The sequence below is a fragment of the Mastomys coucha genome, unplaced genomic scaffold (assembly GCF_008632895.1).
Source record: "Mastomys coucha isolate ucsf_1 unplaced genomic scaffold, UCSF_Mcou_1 pScaffold8, whole genome shotgun sequence".
Taxonomy (NCBI): domain Eukaryota; kingdom Metazoa; phylum Chordata; class Mammalia; order Rodentia; family Muridae; genus Mastomys; species Mastomys coucha.
The window spans coordinates 68,434,218-68,448,493 of NW_022196914.1; the positions used below are offsets into that span (position 1 = coordinate 68,434,218).

At 40.5% G+C, this 14,276-nt stretch overlaps 2 protein-coding genes and 1 long non-coding RNA gene across 5 annotated transcripts in view; 1 reads left to right on the plus strand and 2 right to left on the minus strand.

Moving 5' to 3' along the window:
• LOC116083441 overlaps window positions 1-4,988 on the minus strand; it is a 14,185-nt gene extending 9,197 nt beyond the window's left edge. Inside the window, exon 1 of the long non-coding RNA XR_004115711.1 lies at window positions 4,828-4,988. This is a non-coding gene — a long non-coding RNA (uncharacterized LOC116083441). The remainder of the gene's footprint in view (window positions 1-4,827) is intronic.
• Window positions 4,961-9,631, plus strand: Smim15 (small integral membrane protein 15). 3 transcript variants are annotated; one of them, XM_031360234.1, is made up of 3 exons: window positions 4,961-5,087; window positions 7,023-7,166; window positions 7,876-9,631. In XM_031360234.1, the coding sequence occupies exon 3, from the start codon at window positions 7,901-7,903 to the stop codon at window positions 8,123-8,125; it is 225 nt and encodes a 74-aa protein (XP_031216094.1). In that variant the 5' UTR covers window positions 4,961-5,087; window positions 7,023-7,166; window positions 7,876-7,900; the 3' UTR covers window positions 8,126-9,631. The 3 variants fall into 3 exon arrangements, with proteins under 3 accessions (XP_031216094.1, XP_031216095.1, XP_031216096.1); XM_031360235.1 differs by lacking the exon at window positions 4,961-5,087 and adding an exon at window positions 5,098-5,316; XM_031360236.1 differs by lacking the exon at window positions 4,961-5,087 and adding an exon at window positions 5,098-5,312.
• Window positions 9,632-12,884: 3,253 nt separating this feature from the next.
• Ndufaf2 (NADH:ubiquinone oxidoreductase complex assembly factor 2) overlaps window positions 12,885-14,276 on the minus strand; it is a 114,569-nt gene continuing 113,177 nt past the window's right edge. Inside the window, exon 4 of the mRNA XM_031360528.1 lies at window positions 12,885-13,203. Coding sequence (XP_031216388.1) covers window positions 12,955-13,203 — 249 coding nt within the window. The 3' untranslated portion in view covers window positions 12,885-12,954. The remainder of the gene's footprint in view (window positions 13,204-14,276) is intronic.

The following is a 14,276-nucleotide window of genomic DNA, read 5'->3' on the forward strand; positions in this document are numbered from 1 at the left end:
CTACTTTTCCCAATAGGAGAGTAAAATTGGTGACTAGTAAAATCTAGCAGAGGAACAAAAGGCATCTTGACATAGCAGCCCAGCTGACTCATTTAAGAGACAGGACTAATATCTGAGTATCAAGATTCAGGAATAGAGCTTGAGGCCTCTCAAATATCAACAGGATTATATAGCATTGCAGGAATTTACTAGAGCATTTTCTTCATTCAAAACTACTCATTCCTCCTCCAACTACCGGAAATTTGTTGGCTGCCTGTGCATATAGGGCATTCTAGAAATTAAGAATTATGAGCAGTGTTAAAGATAGCAGGCATCCGATTTTCAGTATTATGTGAACAAAAGCCTAAAACTGACCCAAATCAGTGACATACAGCCACCTGCACTGACTGAAAAAGATAAAACAAGACAACAACCTCCCTCCTCCAACTGGCTCAAAACTATACGAAAATATCCCCGGCAGGCAAAGAATCGAGGATGGCTCCTGCTATCTACTCTGCTCCTCTTGCAGTCCGCACCGAGAATGTAAGGCTAAACCGTAGCTAGAAAGGGCGCCTACTCTGCATATACACCCTTATCCCATTTCAGTATCTCTAGTTAGATCAGCAGTCTAGCTGCTCTTATCTTAAGTTTTAGCACCTATAGTCTAGAACTAATTCTTTTTATCTTATCAATGAAAATGATGAATCATGACCTGTAGATAATTTTACATACTTGGAAAGCACTAAGCAACTACGTAAACTTCTTCTATTAATGGGATGTAACCACGATGTATTTATTGATCTACAAACAGCTTTATTAGGTTTGACACATAACATCCCTTCCCAGACACCTTTATCACTTTCAAAATCTTCCATCCCTCAGCACTTTAACTCATGCTTCACAAACAGATTAATGTACTTAATCTGTTCCAACACTACCAGTTCCTTGAGTAACACTATACCCTGAAATCTACTATTTAGAACAACAGGAAGTTCAAGACTAGGATGGCCAACTTAGCAATACTCTGTGGTTTGACTGAGAATGGCACCCAAAGGATCATATATTTAAATATTCACTTCCCAGTGGATGGGCTGTTCAGTAAGGAATAAGAGGTGTGGCCTTGTTAGAGGAGATGTGTCACTAGGGGTGGGCTCAGAGATTTCAAAAGCTCAGCCACACCCAGTCTAGCTTATTCTCTGCCTGCAATTTGTGATTTAGATGTGAGCTTTCGGGTACTTCTCCAGCCCCCTGCTATGATGGTGGTGGAATAACCCTCTCAAATGGTAAACAAGCTCCCAATCAACTGCTTCCTTTTTTAAGTTTCCTTGGTCATGGTTTCTCTCCACATCAATAGAACAACAGCTAAAATCCCTTGTTTCAAACAAACTAACAAAGACATTAAATTACAAAGGGATAAGGATGTAGGTCTCACACACAGGAACAGGAGTAGGAATTTGCACGTGCCTCAGACCTTGGTTCAGCCCAGTACTGCAAAAATGATACAGTGATATTCATATTTTTGAGGCAACTAATCTCGTGGTTTACATTCTAAAAAACTGTCTAGGTTACTGTCTTGGAAAAGGCAATAAAGCAGTGACCACAGACTGAAGAGATGGGGCAAGGCAAGCGGTGGTGGGTGGTGCGTGTCGAGGACTCCTGCAGGAAGGCAGCAGTTGTTTGGCAGCCCCCTTCAAAGGCATTAGCTCTGCAAAGGCATAAAAGCAAGCTCCCAAGAAATCATCAGCTAAATGCTTAATGAAAACAACAACAACAAAGGGCATCTGTGTGTGTCTGATCTTCCATGAGTTGGGCTCTGGGGATGGAATTCAGCCTTGACTGCCACAGCCTCTTTACCCTCGGTCTCCTTAGCCCAATAAATGATAATCTTGCATTACTCCCTGTTGAGTTTCTTATTCTTTTGAGTACTAATTCTGCTTTTCCTAAGCTCCTTCCCCGATGAATCTGTGAGTTTAAGACACATGCATCTGATTTAAGCAGATATTTCTTAGTAGTATTAGCTAATATTGATACTTTCAGTACTGCCCAATAGTATCAAATACTGGTTAAAAATAACAACTAAAATAACACTGTCTCGCCTGATAAATCCTAATGAGTTTCTAGAAAGAGTCTGATAGACACTTCATAGATAAAACAAGCTGAAGAGAAACTACCGGAGTGTAATCTACCTAGAAGAGGAGGCTATTGTGGGATGAATCACCGATGGGTCGATAAATAGAGAAGTGAAAGCGTTCTGCAGGTTATGCACGTTCAAACAAGCAGCCTACAAGCAAGACTGGGAAAGCCTTCCCCAGCACACTAGCTCTGAGACATGCTGCCACCACCTGGGCAGTAGGCAATTCTGAAGTCGGGGATTTTAGTAATTGTCAGCAATGATATTTAAAAAGCATAACTCCACTTGGTGGGGCGGGAGGGTTAAGGAAAGAGAAAACATGTCTGCCAAGACTCTGAGCGAGCAGGGATTTGGGTAAGGAATGTTTAGAATCCTGCTTTACTTTTTAAGTCTCCTGTTGTTAACTGGAAAACCTGTTCAGGATTAGGGACAGTACTTGAGAAGCACCGACTTCAGTACTTGGTACACAGAAAGTACTCAACTGATTTTTTAAATTTATTATTCATCAGCATGTTCTTCAAAATATAATAAGCCCAATTAATTCTTAAAGTTACCAACATGGCGACTAAGAAATGCATTTGCATTGTGTTTTGATGAAAAGCAAAGGTGTAAAAATAAGGTTATGAAATAAAACTTCAAGGATAAAATCCAATTCCATCAAAAGAAGTTAAATATGTATAGGGTTACTAGAGGGAAATAAAGCCAAGGATAGATGAGAGACCTTTTGGCATCTTTTAATTAGAGCAAATAATAACATTATTATAATAGAATCTTATTCAGGGCACACTCCTTTCATTGACACATGGTTAGAAACTAAGGAATGGCAAGTTTGCTAGGAATTGAGAAAAGCAAACTTACAAGTTTTTAAGACTTTGTGCAATAATAAACATTGTGCAGATCTTCCTTTGCTTCAGAGTTCCCTATGTGGGCATGCTGTTTTAATCTTGAGTACACAGCTCTTCCTACACTGCTCTCCAATGGGAACTATCATAACACCCTACCTCCTCTCTGAGACAGGGTCTCAAGTAGCCCAGAATGGCTCAAACTCACTGTACGCCTACCAAGATACTGAACTCTTAAACTTCCTGTCTTTACCTCTCAAGTCTCGGGGTTGCACCTGGCTAAAACAAGGCATAACGTATTAGTTGTTATCTAATAATGCTTTTTCTGAAGGACATTTGGGAGACTAAATCCAAGTTAAGGAGACAACAGTGGTGGTGAATGTCCATCATCCCATTACTTAAGAGGCTGGACCAGAGTTCAAGCAGAGCCTACGCTACATAGCAAGACTCTCTCAAACAAACAAAACCATGACTACTCCCTCCCTCTCAGAAAGGATAAGCAGCTAGAGGACTGGCCAGATTCAGACTAATTTACTGATCTGAAGGGACCCAAATGACCAGAGGTCTGTTCTCTAGATGCACAGGAAGAAAAGGCTCAGAGTGAATGAGTTCTGTGGGGGTTTCAGTACAGAAACTAAAAAACTGACCTTACCATTGCAGTCAGTCCATGGTTTGGGAGCTTATCAACTTTGGTTAAGGTAATGCAGGCCACAGTAAGGCTGTCCTCTATGGCAACCTGTATGCTGTTCTTGGGCTTGCACAAGTCTGCCTAATATAGAAGATAGATCCCTAAAATTAGAATGTGAAGATAAGGTCTCCAGTACATTTTAGCCAAAGCTTGCTTGCTTTCTTTCCTTTGTAATTGTGTGTACTACGCATGATTGTGCCGGTGACACGCCCCCCCTTCCTTTCTGTGCTTCCTTTTATTCCCAAGACTTGTGGGGACTCCAGGACCTTTAGAGATAAAACAGAGCAACACACTGGCAGACAGAACTTGTGAGATACCATCTATTGAAGTGAACATGTCACCTATACAAGCTGGTTACGGATCTGTTTGTTCTGCACAGGTTTAAGCAATCCTTCAGGTTTTCACACAAGAATAAGAAAACCACGGCTGCTAATACAATATGCAACCATTAGCATATACCTGAGGAGCAGTATTTTAGATCCTTAGATTATCTGCCAAAGTCTGCTTCTTGGTAAATAATGGTTACTGTTGTTACACTTTAACTACTCATACATGTCTCGGCTTGCTCCTCAAAGAGAACGCTCGTCTCTCAGGAATAAAAACTTGCTTTATTTGGCACACAACAGTGAGGAGGTCTTGCAACATTCGCCAGAGGCAGTCAAACAGAGCAAGTAGTTCAGGCAAGCAATCACAAAATTTGAGCACCAACCAAACTAGAGCTAATCTTTCAGTTCCTGAAGATTAGGAGACCCATTTAACGCACCCCTTTCTGCTTGTTGACTTTTGAAGTCCTTTATTTATGTATTGGAAGAACAAGTACTTCTGTGGGATCTCTATGCCCTGACAGTTTAATTATTGACAGCTTACTTTGGGCAAGTATCGACCATTCCTTTGTGAAATAAGTTAGGCTCTTAAATTAAAAACAAACAACAAAACCTCTTTCCCACAGCGTGGCAGCATTCCCCCTGGTAACAAGGTTCATTGGACACATTCCAGCCCGGCTGCTGCTTTGTCTGAATCTTTAAATATTTAACTACTGTTCAACTATAAAGCACGAGTGAGGGGTGAGTCAGGAAACAAGCCAGAGTCCTTCCACGGCCGCGAGAAGGCTCGAAGAAGACTGCGGGGTCCACCTCTTTTCTATCGGCGGCTTTCTCAGCTGAGAGTACCCTGTACGAACTTCTCACCCGCTCCGTCTCCTCGCCAGCGTCCCACGCAGGACGCGAGGCCACGATGCCCCATCGGCAGCGGACACGAAGCAGCCCGCAGCATCACCTGCCGCGCGGACCCGAAACCACCGCGCCGCGACGCCCCGCCCTCTCGCTCTGGCTCGAGCAATGGCGCCGCCGGAAGCCCGTCCGCGACTTCCTCATCCCGCCCCGCCCCGCCACGCCTGTGGGCGGGACCTGAGCGGAGCGGTTTCCGCTTTCCACTTTCCTGACTGGCGGTGAGTGGGAATGGGAGCGGGATGCCCTAGGGTGTGCGGTGGCTAGCAGTAGCCTAGGCTGAGCGTGTGGCCGGGCTACCCCGGCTTTCTGAGCTCCTGAATGGCGGATCCTGCCCGGCTCCGCTCGGCGGGGCGGTGTCCTCAGCCTGTGAGGCCGACGGATGTTGGTGGACATGGCCCGGGGCAAGGAGAATCCTAAGGAGGGAAAGTTAGAAGAAGGAAGCTGTAGGTATGGAGCCGCCAGGTGCAGCTCCGGGTCCCCTAGGCTTTTTGAGGTGAAGGAGTATGCCTGAAAGTGAGGGGAGGATGTTTGGGTCCGAGACTGAGGTGCACTCAAGATGTGTGGCCTGTGGACGGTAACTTTGCCACAACCTAGTCTTTAAGTCGCGCTAGTCTATTTGCAAAGTTACGCGCTCTTCGCAGACTTGCATTTAGCTCGTTACTGGGCTCGAGAAAGATCGATCCTTCTTGGACCTCCCTGCAAACTGGTTACAACTGGGCGAGGGCGTTACGACTTGGGTCAGGATGGTTAACGTCTCCAGCCAGTTTAGTGTGCTGAAAGTAGAGGCATGGTTTCTGGTACAAATACGAAGATTAAATTAGCATGGGGACATGGAAGTTAAAACCAGGGATAGTTTTCTTGATGGGGACCATAATTTGTTGTGGGTACCATACCTATTTTGGTAATCTTTTATTTTCCTGGAAGGTACACTAATTGTACTACAGATCACAAAATCTTTAAAGAGCAAAGCACAGTTTTTGACTTTGTAATGATGTACCCAATCCAACAAATAAATGAGGAGTCTTAAGTACAAGCAGTTTAAACTCTTGGCACCTGCCTACTATGCTCCACTAGGCCTTGGATTGGATCCCCAGAGTAGACGCAAAGATTCCAAATCTTTGTGGGTATGGTGCCTGTAACATGTCAGTCAGCCAGCTGGATTTTTTTTTTTTATGTCAGTGAAAGTCATAACTTTATTATTCAGACAAAAATTTAGTAATCAAATAGTTTACTTAAAATACTTGGCTTCTATGAATTAGGACTCTTATTTTGAGGCATTTGCAGTTGTAATTTAGGTAGAAATAGGTGTTAAAATGGTATATTATTATAGAAATATGTTTTTACTTGTGTTTAGAGAATTTAAGAGATTTTTTTTCCATTCATAATCTTACTATAAAGGTATCTTTTATTCTGTTGTAATTGTCATCTCTGAGGCATACTGCTCAGTCTGCTAACCTAGGCCTAGTCCTGGAAGCTTCTAGCCTCCATACAACCTTACCTAGGCCTAGAATGTTTTCAGCTTTTGAGACTTATTTCGGAATAAGCTCATCCTTTCTTGTTCTTCCTGAGTGCTGGCCCGCAACTGGCCAACTCAGATGTTCTGGCTCAAACTCCTTGCCAAGCTGACTGATTCAATCTGGCTTCTCTCTCTCCTCTTCTGAATTGCTCTGCTTGACCTCAAACTAATTTCAGCAATGGGTTCTGATCTCTGGCTTCTTGTCATCCTCTGGCTCATTGTCTTAACCTGTGTCTAGCTTGTTCTCTCTCTGTAGCCTGTCTCTGTAAAACTCTCCTGGTAAAACTGCCTCCTCCTCTCTTCTTTCTGGTGCTGCCCTCTTAAGTAGCCTCTTTTTCCTTTCTCTTCTTGTGAGGGCTGGGTATATCCTGTCCTATCAAATCTTTCTCTGATTCATCACTTTGGCTGCCACTCAATTTGACATCACTTTCAAATACTTCCTTCTACAAACTACCTTTACCTTCATTGTTTGGGATTAAAGGTATATACCAAGGGTGTGTCTGCATTCCAGGCAGAGGGACCAAAGGTGTGTGCTAAGGGCTGGGTCACACTATGGCACAATCTTGGGGTTCACAGTGTGATCAAAATATCCTAAAATGTCTTAGAATAGTTATGACTTAATTTTCTTCTTTTCCAGCTTATTCATATATATATAGAGAGAATTTAACCCCCTCCACATCGTATGGTCAAGCTGAAGAAGATATAACTAACAATCATCTGAATTGTGATTGACTCACTGATAGTCCCAAGGGAAAATTAGAGGTCACTTCTCTAACATAAGGTAAATGGTTTTTAAAAATCTTAGCTTGAGACTTTAGGTGGCTGTAAACACACACAAACCTTCTCTATCCAGGCATTGCAATTCAACCTGTAATTGAAACAGGTTGCTAGAAACAGGAACAAAACCTAGCAATCATTTTTTTTTCCTGGATGTATGAATGTGTTTTTATTTTTTTATTTTTTTTAGCATTATGGTTTCCTTAACCTATATGTTCCAGAAATAACCATCTACTTCTCTTTCTCTTATGGTCTGGCTCTAGAAGTCAGACATGAAGTCTGATTTGTACTTTTGTTAATTAGTCCTTAGCAGTACTAATGGTGTGTCAGCAATGACAAGATTTAGTTCTTTCCTGAACTGAGCCTATGGAAGTTAAGATCCTTGTTTGTCTGCTCCTGCATAGTTTGTCCTGAGAATTAGAGGCATGGAGAATGCCCATAGGACACAGGTCAAATGGGCCTTACCTTCTATAAATTAGTCTTTACTTCCTATAAATTGATTATTTGTGTTGTTCAATTTGAACTATTTTTTTTCCTAAATGGAGATACCAATCTTTATTAAAGTACTACTAACTAATACTGAAAAAACAAACCAAAACTATGTGATAATGGAATTCTGATTAAATTGGATGTGTTCTAACTTTCAGGATTTGATTAACCATATAGTCTTCTGTTTTTTTTTCCCTCTTTCCCCTCTCCCTCCATTTTCCAAGCCCCAGCTTCCTGCTTGCTGCAAAGATGCTTGACATAAAGGCTTGGGCCGAGTATGTTGTGGAGTGGGCTGCAAAGGACCCATATGGCTTCCTTACCACAGTTATCTTGGCGCTTACGCCACTGTTCCTAGCTAGTGCTGTACTCTCCTGGAAGTTGGCCAAGATGATTGAAGCCAGGGAGAAGGAGCAGAAGAAGAAGCAAAAACGGCAGGAAAACATCGCAAAAGCTAAACGACTAAAGAAGGATTGAAGGGGTGAACAGACTGCAGCTAGAGAAAACCTCTTTAGAAAATCTGCAGCTTTAGAAGGACTCTCACTAAGCTTCCAGTCGGTTCTGGATAGTATATTATGTAGTAAGTTCAATCTGACCGTACACAAGAGTCATGTTCTGACCTCAATACTATAGTTACTTTTAGGCTTGGAAATAAAAGTTTGTTGGTAGCTACTGGCAAGTATTTAAGATAGCATTTATCATACAGGTGGAGCATATGTAATGTGAAAATTCAAAGCTCAAAAGCACTGTAAAATCTAACACCTGTGCTCAGACATGATGCCAGGAGTGGAAAAGCCCACAGCACACTTTGGGATGGGTTGCAGTCAAAATACAGGTGCACTAAAGACACAAAGTTATCTCCAAGCCATGAGAAATACAAGCGGACCTTGTGTTTAGAATTGGATCCCATCCTCGAGTATTATGAAATACTTTAAAATTTGAGAGGAAAAAAAACCATTCCAGGTCCTAAGTATTTTTGTCTGTTCAACTGTAGTAAAAATTCTTTAAACTGACACTCATTTGCCATTTTGGAGCTTAAAGTACTCAAGTGAAAAATGATGAGAAAACGGTTTTAGATTATGAATCCTATTTAAATGGTAGTTTAAATGGGGTTCAGTTCTGGACAGAGGATATTAGGAATGTAAGAGAATTAGCCTTCTGAGGTGAAAGTTTACTTTGGCTTAAAAGAGATACAGTATTTTAATCACTTTTTCAAAATCATTACTGCTTATTTTTTGGAATGGAAGCATTACTTTCTCAAAGGAAAATTTTATTAATGAGTATGGCTATTTTCATTCTTCTGACTTTAGCTTTTAACACAGCTAGTAGTTATCAAGATACTGCATTTTAAAACCTAACTTTATATAGGATTCTTATGACTTTGACCATGTTCAGTACCATCTACTGGATAGAATAAGTTTTGTACTTTGAGCACTGCCATTTGCTTAAGTGTGTTGCAGAGTAACATGCTGTAGAGCCAGCAGTGCAAATGCCTTGTGCTGTTGATACCTTGGATTCTGTTTTAAATGGGAAATTGTTAAATGTCACCAGATAATTCGCTGATTACATAGACACTACTTTTGTTTTTACTGTTTATAACCAATACAGTAGTGATGTCCTGTTAACTCTTTACTTAACATAAGTTCAAAGTGAAAATCAAAATTTCAAGTTTATGTAGTCATACTTCATAATTTAAGCCAGTAAGGGTTTAAATTTGGAAACATGATTTCATGGGTATAACAGTGGTTGCAGGGACTGCAATAAAATGGCAGAAGTACGAAGCTGGGCACCTTCCAGTGGCAATACACACACGAGACTATTAAACATGGCTTCTCTAAAAGCATGGTTGAGCTACATTCACTGCAGGACTGAACTGCTTATTATTGTTTTCTGCACCTCTGATGATTTTAAGTTACAATAATTGTTAGTCTTAATAAAAATGAAACTAAATATTGAAATAAATTTGATACCTTTTTATAAAGAGGTCTTGAGTTTTTGTTTTTTGGTGGGAGGAGAATTCATTTAAATGACATATGTCGTGCAAGTTAATGTTTCAAAAAGATTTTGAATTTCAGTCATAGCTAAATGTGCTAGAATTAGGATAGTTTCTCAAAAGAAGTTAAGGACTGAGAATGTTGATGGACCAGCTGTTTTCTTTAGGTTATTAACTCCTGGGTGGTCCCATCTTCAGCTCTAGGCACTAAAAAAATTCAGTATTTACTCAAGTCAGTCAGCTGATCTCGGTTGTATTATATTTATGTAATAAGGTATTATATCATCTAAATTAAAACAAAACTTGCTTATAAAGAACCACTGGTCTCCATAGATCTTCAGAACCCACAGTTTGGATGTTACTAATTTCACAGAAAGTTTCAGTATATTTTGTTTATGGCCACATTTTAGTGTGGACTCCAAATATTGAAGCAAAAGATACAATAACTCTCAGCCACTAAAGAAGAGGTTTCAGTATACATTTAACTAAAAGTCTGGTTTCTTAATATACCTTAATGTTCTAATGTGGCAATTTTGTATTTGATGTAAGCTATTTTTTCAACATTGGAGTCTTTTTGTATACGTAAGATTAACAGACATTTAAACTATTGGGGAAGGGGTATGTGTGTGTGTGTGTGCTGGGTGTAAAGCAGGAAATACTGTTAAGTTTGGAATTCTTCAGAAAATCCATCTTTTCTCATTGAGAAATTGGAGTATTGTTGGAAGATTCTTACATGTTACACAGAATACTTTTTAAAAGAAATGCCCATTTGTTATGTCTGAATTTCTAAAAACTAATTTTTTTCCCCTTTTGTGGATAGAAACAAGCTGTCCTGAGGCTGTTCAAGCGTTTTTCCCAAAATGATAGAGGAAATGTGATCTTACTTCAGATGGTTGACTTAATATCTGTATCTGGGTATAGGATCACTGTTTTATTGCTTCTTGTTTGGAATAAATATTTAAGGCCAAGTTTTTCAAACACAATTAACAGTCAGATTCAAAGTTTTGAAAATGCAAATGGAACTTGGACAAGTTACTTCATAATTTCTTGAAATCTCAGTTGATTTCCATAGCCTCTTCATCCTTTTTTTTAAAGAATATAAACAGTTTGAAGAGTGATTTAAATAAATTCAGATTATATTTTAAATAATGTGGTTAAGGAAATAGCATTAAAAAGATCAGTACGGTGGTAATTAGTTTAAGGTTAAGAAAGAAAAGAACAGGCCAGGCGGTGGTGGCGCATGCCTTTAATCCCAGCACTTGGGAGGCAAAGGCAGGCGGATTTCTGAGTTCGAGGCCAGCCTCGTCTACAGAGTGAGTTCCAGGACAGCCAGGGCTATACAGAGAAACCCTGTCTCAAAAAACCAAAAAAAAAAAAAAAAAAGCTTTTTATGTTGATAAAAGAATGGTAATGATTTTTCCTTAATTTTTTTTTTATGTTTTGAGATTATAATTACATCATTTTCCACTTTTCTTTCCTCCCTCCAAACCTTCCCATTCTCCCACCCCACCCCAGCCCTAATGCCTGCCATCTTTCAAATTCATGCCCACTTTTCTTTGTTACATACATACATACATACATGTGTGTATTCCTAAATATAACATGCTCAGTCCATATAGTTACTTCTGTGTGTATACCTCAAATATAGGTACAGCTAGCTTGGTTATATGATTAAACCCTGGAATTAGAGACACTTGTTTTGCGCTTTCAAAGTCTGTCAATGTTAAGCCCATCATTGCAGAAGTATCCACATACATGTATAGCAGAAGCATGGAAAACTGGAAGGATTTAGTCCTTAAGTATATACTTACGGTATACAGTGTTCTTTTGTCAATATGAACATTTTCACTCTTGAGACTAAAAACTTAAAGTATGTATAAAATCTGTCTCGAAAGACATAATGATAAACTTTGAAATGTTCAAATATAGCTAATTAAAAAATGAAACATGGCAGGTAAGATATTATTTAATATTTAAATTCCACTTTGAATGCTTCACTGCTAGGTGTTTTTTGTTTGTTTGTTTGTTTGTTTTGAGACAGGGTTTTTCTGTGTAGTCCTGGCTGTCCTGGATCTCACTGTAGACCAGGCTGGTCTTGAACTCAGAAATTTGCCTGATTGTGCTTCCCAAGTGCTGGGAATAAAAAAGGTGTGTGCCACCACTGCCCGGCTGGCTTTTTTTTTTTTTTAATTTAATTTTTTTTTTTACTTATTCACTTTACATTCTACTCACTGCATCCATCCTGGTCACCCCCTCCATTAATCCTTAATCCATCCCACCTCCCCTTCTCCACGAAGGTGTGGACCCCCTTGGGAATCCCCCACCCTGGCACTTCAAGTCTCTGTGAGGCTAGGTGCTTCCTCTCATTGAAGCGAGACAAAGCAGCTCAGCTAGAAGACCATATCCCACATACAGGCAGCAGTTTTTGGGATAGCCCCCGTTCCAGTTGTCCAGGACCCACCTGGAGACCTAGGTGCACATCTGCTCCACCTCAGCGGGCAGGCCTAGGCCCGGCCTGTGTGTGTTCTTTGGTTGGTGGTTCAGACTCTGAAGCCCTAAGGGTTCAGGTTAGTTGACTCTGTTGGACTTCCTGTGGGGTTCCTATCTCTTTCACAGCCCACAATCCTTCTTCCTATTCTTCCATAAAGAGTCCCCAAGCTCCATCCACTGTTTGGGTGTGGGTAACTAGGTGGCTTTTAAAAAGTGGAACAGCAAAGGAAGTCTAGCATGCCAGCAGAGGCAGGTGGATCCCTGGATTTGAGGCCAGTGTGTACACAGTGAGACCTTATTTCTAAAACAAGGTAGAACCTAAGGCACATGATAATCAGGCTAGAAAATAACTTATTATAAATAAATATTTATTCTGTAAAAGATTCACATGACTGTTCTATATGACCTGACAGCAAACCTACTATGCATTACTTAAATTTTCTTTGGATCATATGTTTTGTCCCCAGTTCTCTTATTGAAATAATCTCCTTCCCTTTTTAGCATCTGTGAAAGCCCACTGTTGTCCTTACATTATCTGTGCTGGTTCCTGACTGAGCCCAGGGAGCTTGCATGCACTGGGTATTTAAAGCAGCATGACACTTGTCAGCATTGTAATCAAGGAAGGAAATGATGAGTGAATAAGTGTAGGATTCAAACCTAAGGTACAGTTAGGCTTCTATGCTTACAATGTTATGTTATACACAGTAAACACACTTTGTGGAACACAGCTTACAGTCAGGAAATACAAAGGGATCAACTTTTAACCTTTTATTTGTTAGAATAGCCATATCCTTATAAGTGATATGACTTTACAACAGTACATTCATTGACTTTGTCTTCTGCCGTCTTCTGGCATCCAGGATCCTGGCTGAAAAGTTTTGCCAGTGCTGGTGGGAGCCACTGAGGGTTCTTCCTTTCCAAAATACGGGGCAGAGGCATGCCCTTTAACTTGAGTTGCGGTAGGTGAAGGCAAGAGTTCTTCACTGGTTTCTTTACCGAGTTTATCTTTTTCATAAAACTCTTGACTTCTTATTTTAATGTCTTCTCTGTATTTTTCATTCTTTAGTATTTCCTGCACATAGATATAATTGGGAAACATGATTAAGTTTTTAGTTTAAACCATTCAAAGGTTTATGGAAATAAAGTCAATCAAGATGTTAACAGACACTGCCTTATATGTGTAGATAATGAGCAGTCTAAGGCTGGAAAGGCTTTTAATCACATATCATTCTGAAATGTTTCTTATTTTATGTTGCAAAAGAAGGACTGAGACAACACAGAAAAATATTTACTACTCAAAAAGTGAAACAAATGTTACCTAAGAACCTGCACTACTCTAGTTCTCAGGTTTCACAACTGCTTTCCGTCTTCAAGGCAAGCACCCATGATTGCTTTTCCACGGCAGAGCAAGATGTGTTGGACTATACTAGAACGCTACTCACGTCTGCCACTCTGTCAGGGGAATTCACATGAATGCTAGTTCACCTTCGATGTTGCCGGATCTAAGCTCCACCTACTTCTTTTTCCATAGAGTGGCTCTAGTGGAGAACTGAGCAGAGAGTTCAGCATGTCCTAGACTCAGGCACTCCCCTACTGGAAGTGTTTCCTCAAAGCTGTCAATTTGCAGGAAGTTCTACAGCTTGGCTCTATCTGGGATCTATACTAAAATAACTGTGAATCTTTTATTGTTGTCTTACATTGCATACAAGGTTGTCATAGGAGCATCATTACATACCTTTTGGAAAAGGCAATTAAATCCTTTCAGGTTGCAAGGTAAGAGGGCAGGATTGGAACATCCTTCATGACAACAAGAGACTGGGGTACAGGAAATAGAGGACAAGCTCCAAGGATCAAGAAAGACAAGCAGAGAAAGCTAGAGGGCACACAGCACCCATGTTTCAGGATTGGCTCCCGGGAGGGAGAAGTGTGAAGTAAATCGGGAGAATGTAACCCCTCACCGCCCCACCCCCCAGCCCACAATACCAAAAAAACAGCAGTTCTAGTTCCAGGGAAACTCACAAAAGTTCTTACAAACTTTAAATCCAGCACATGGAGTTAGTCTGAAAGTGACCCCTCCTCTGCAGCAAACTAGCTCAAAAAGAAATCCATCACACAAGTGCTATAACAAGACGTCATCAACCAACA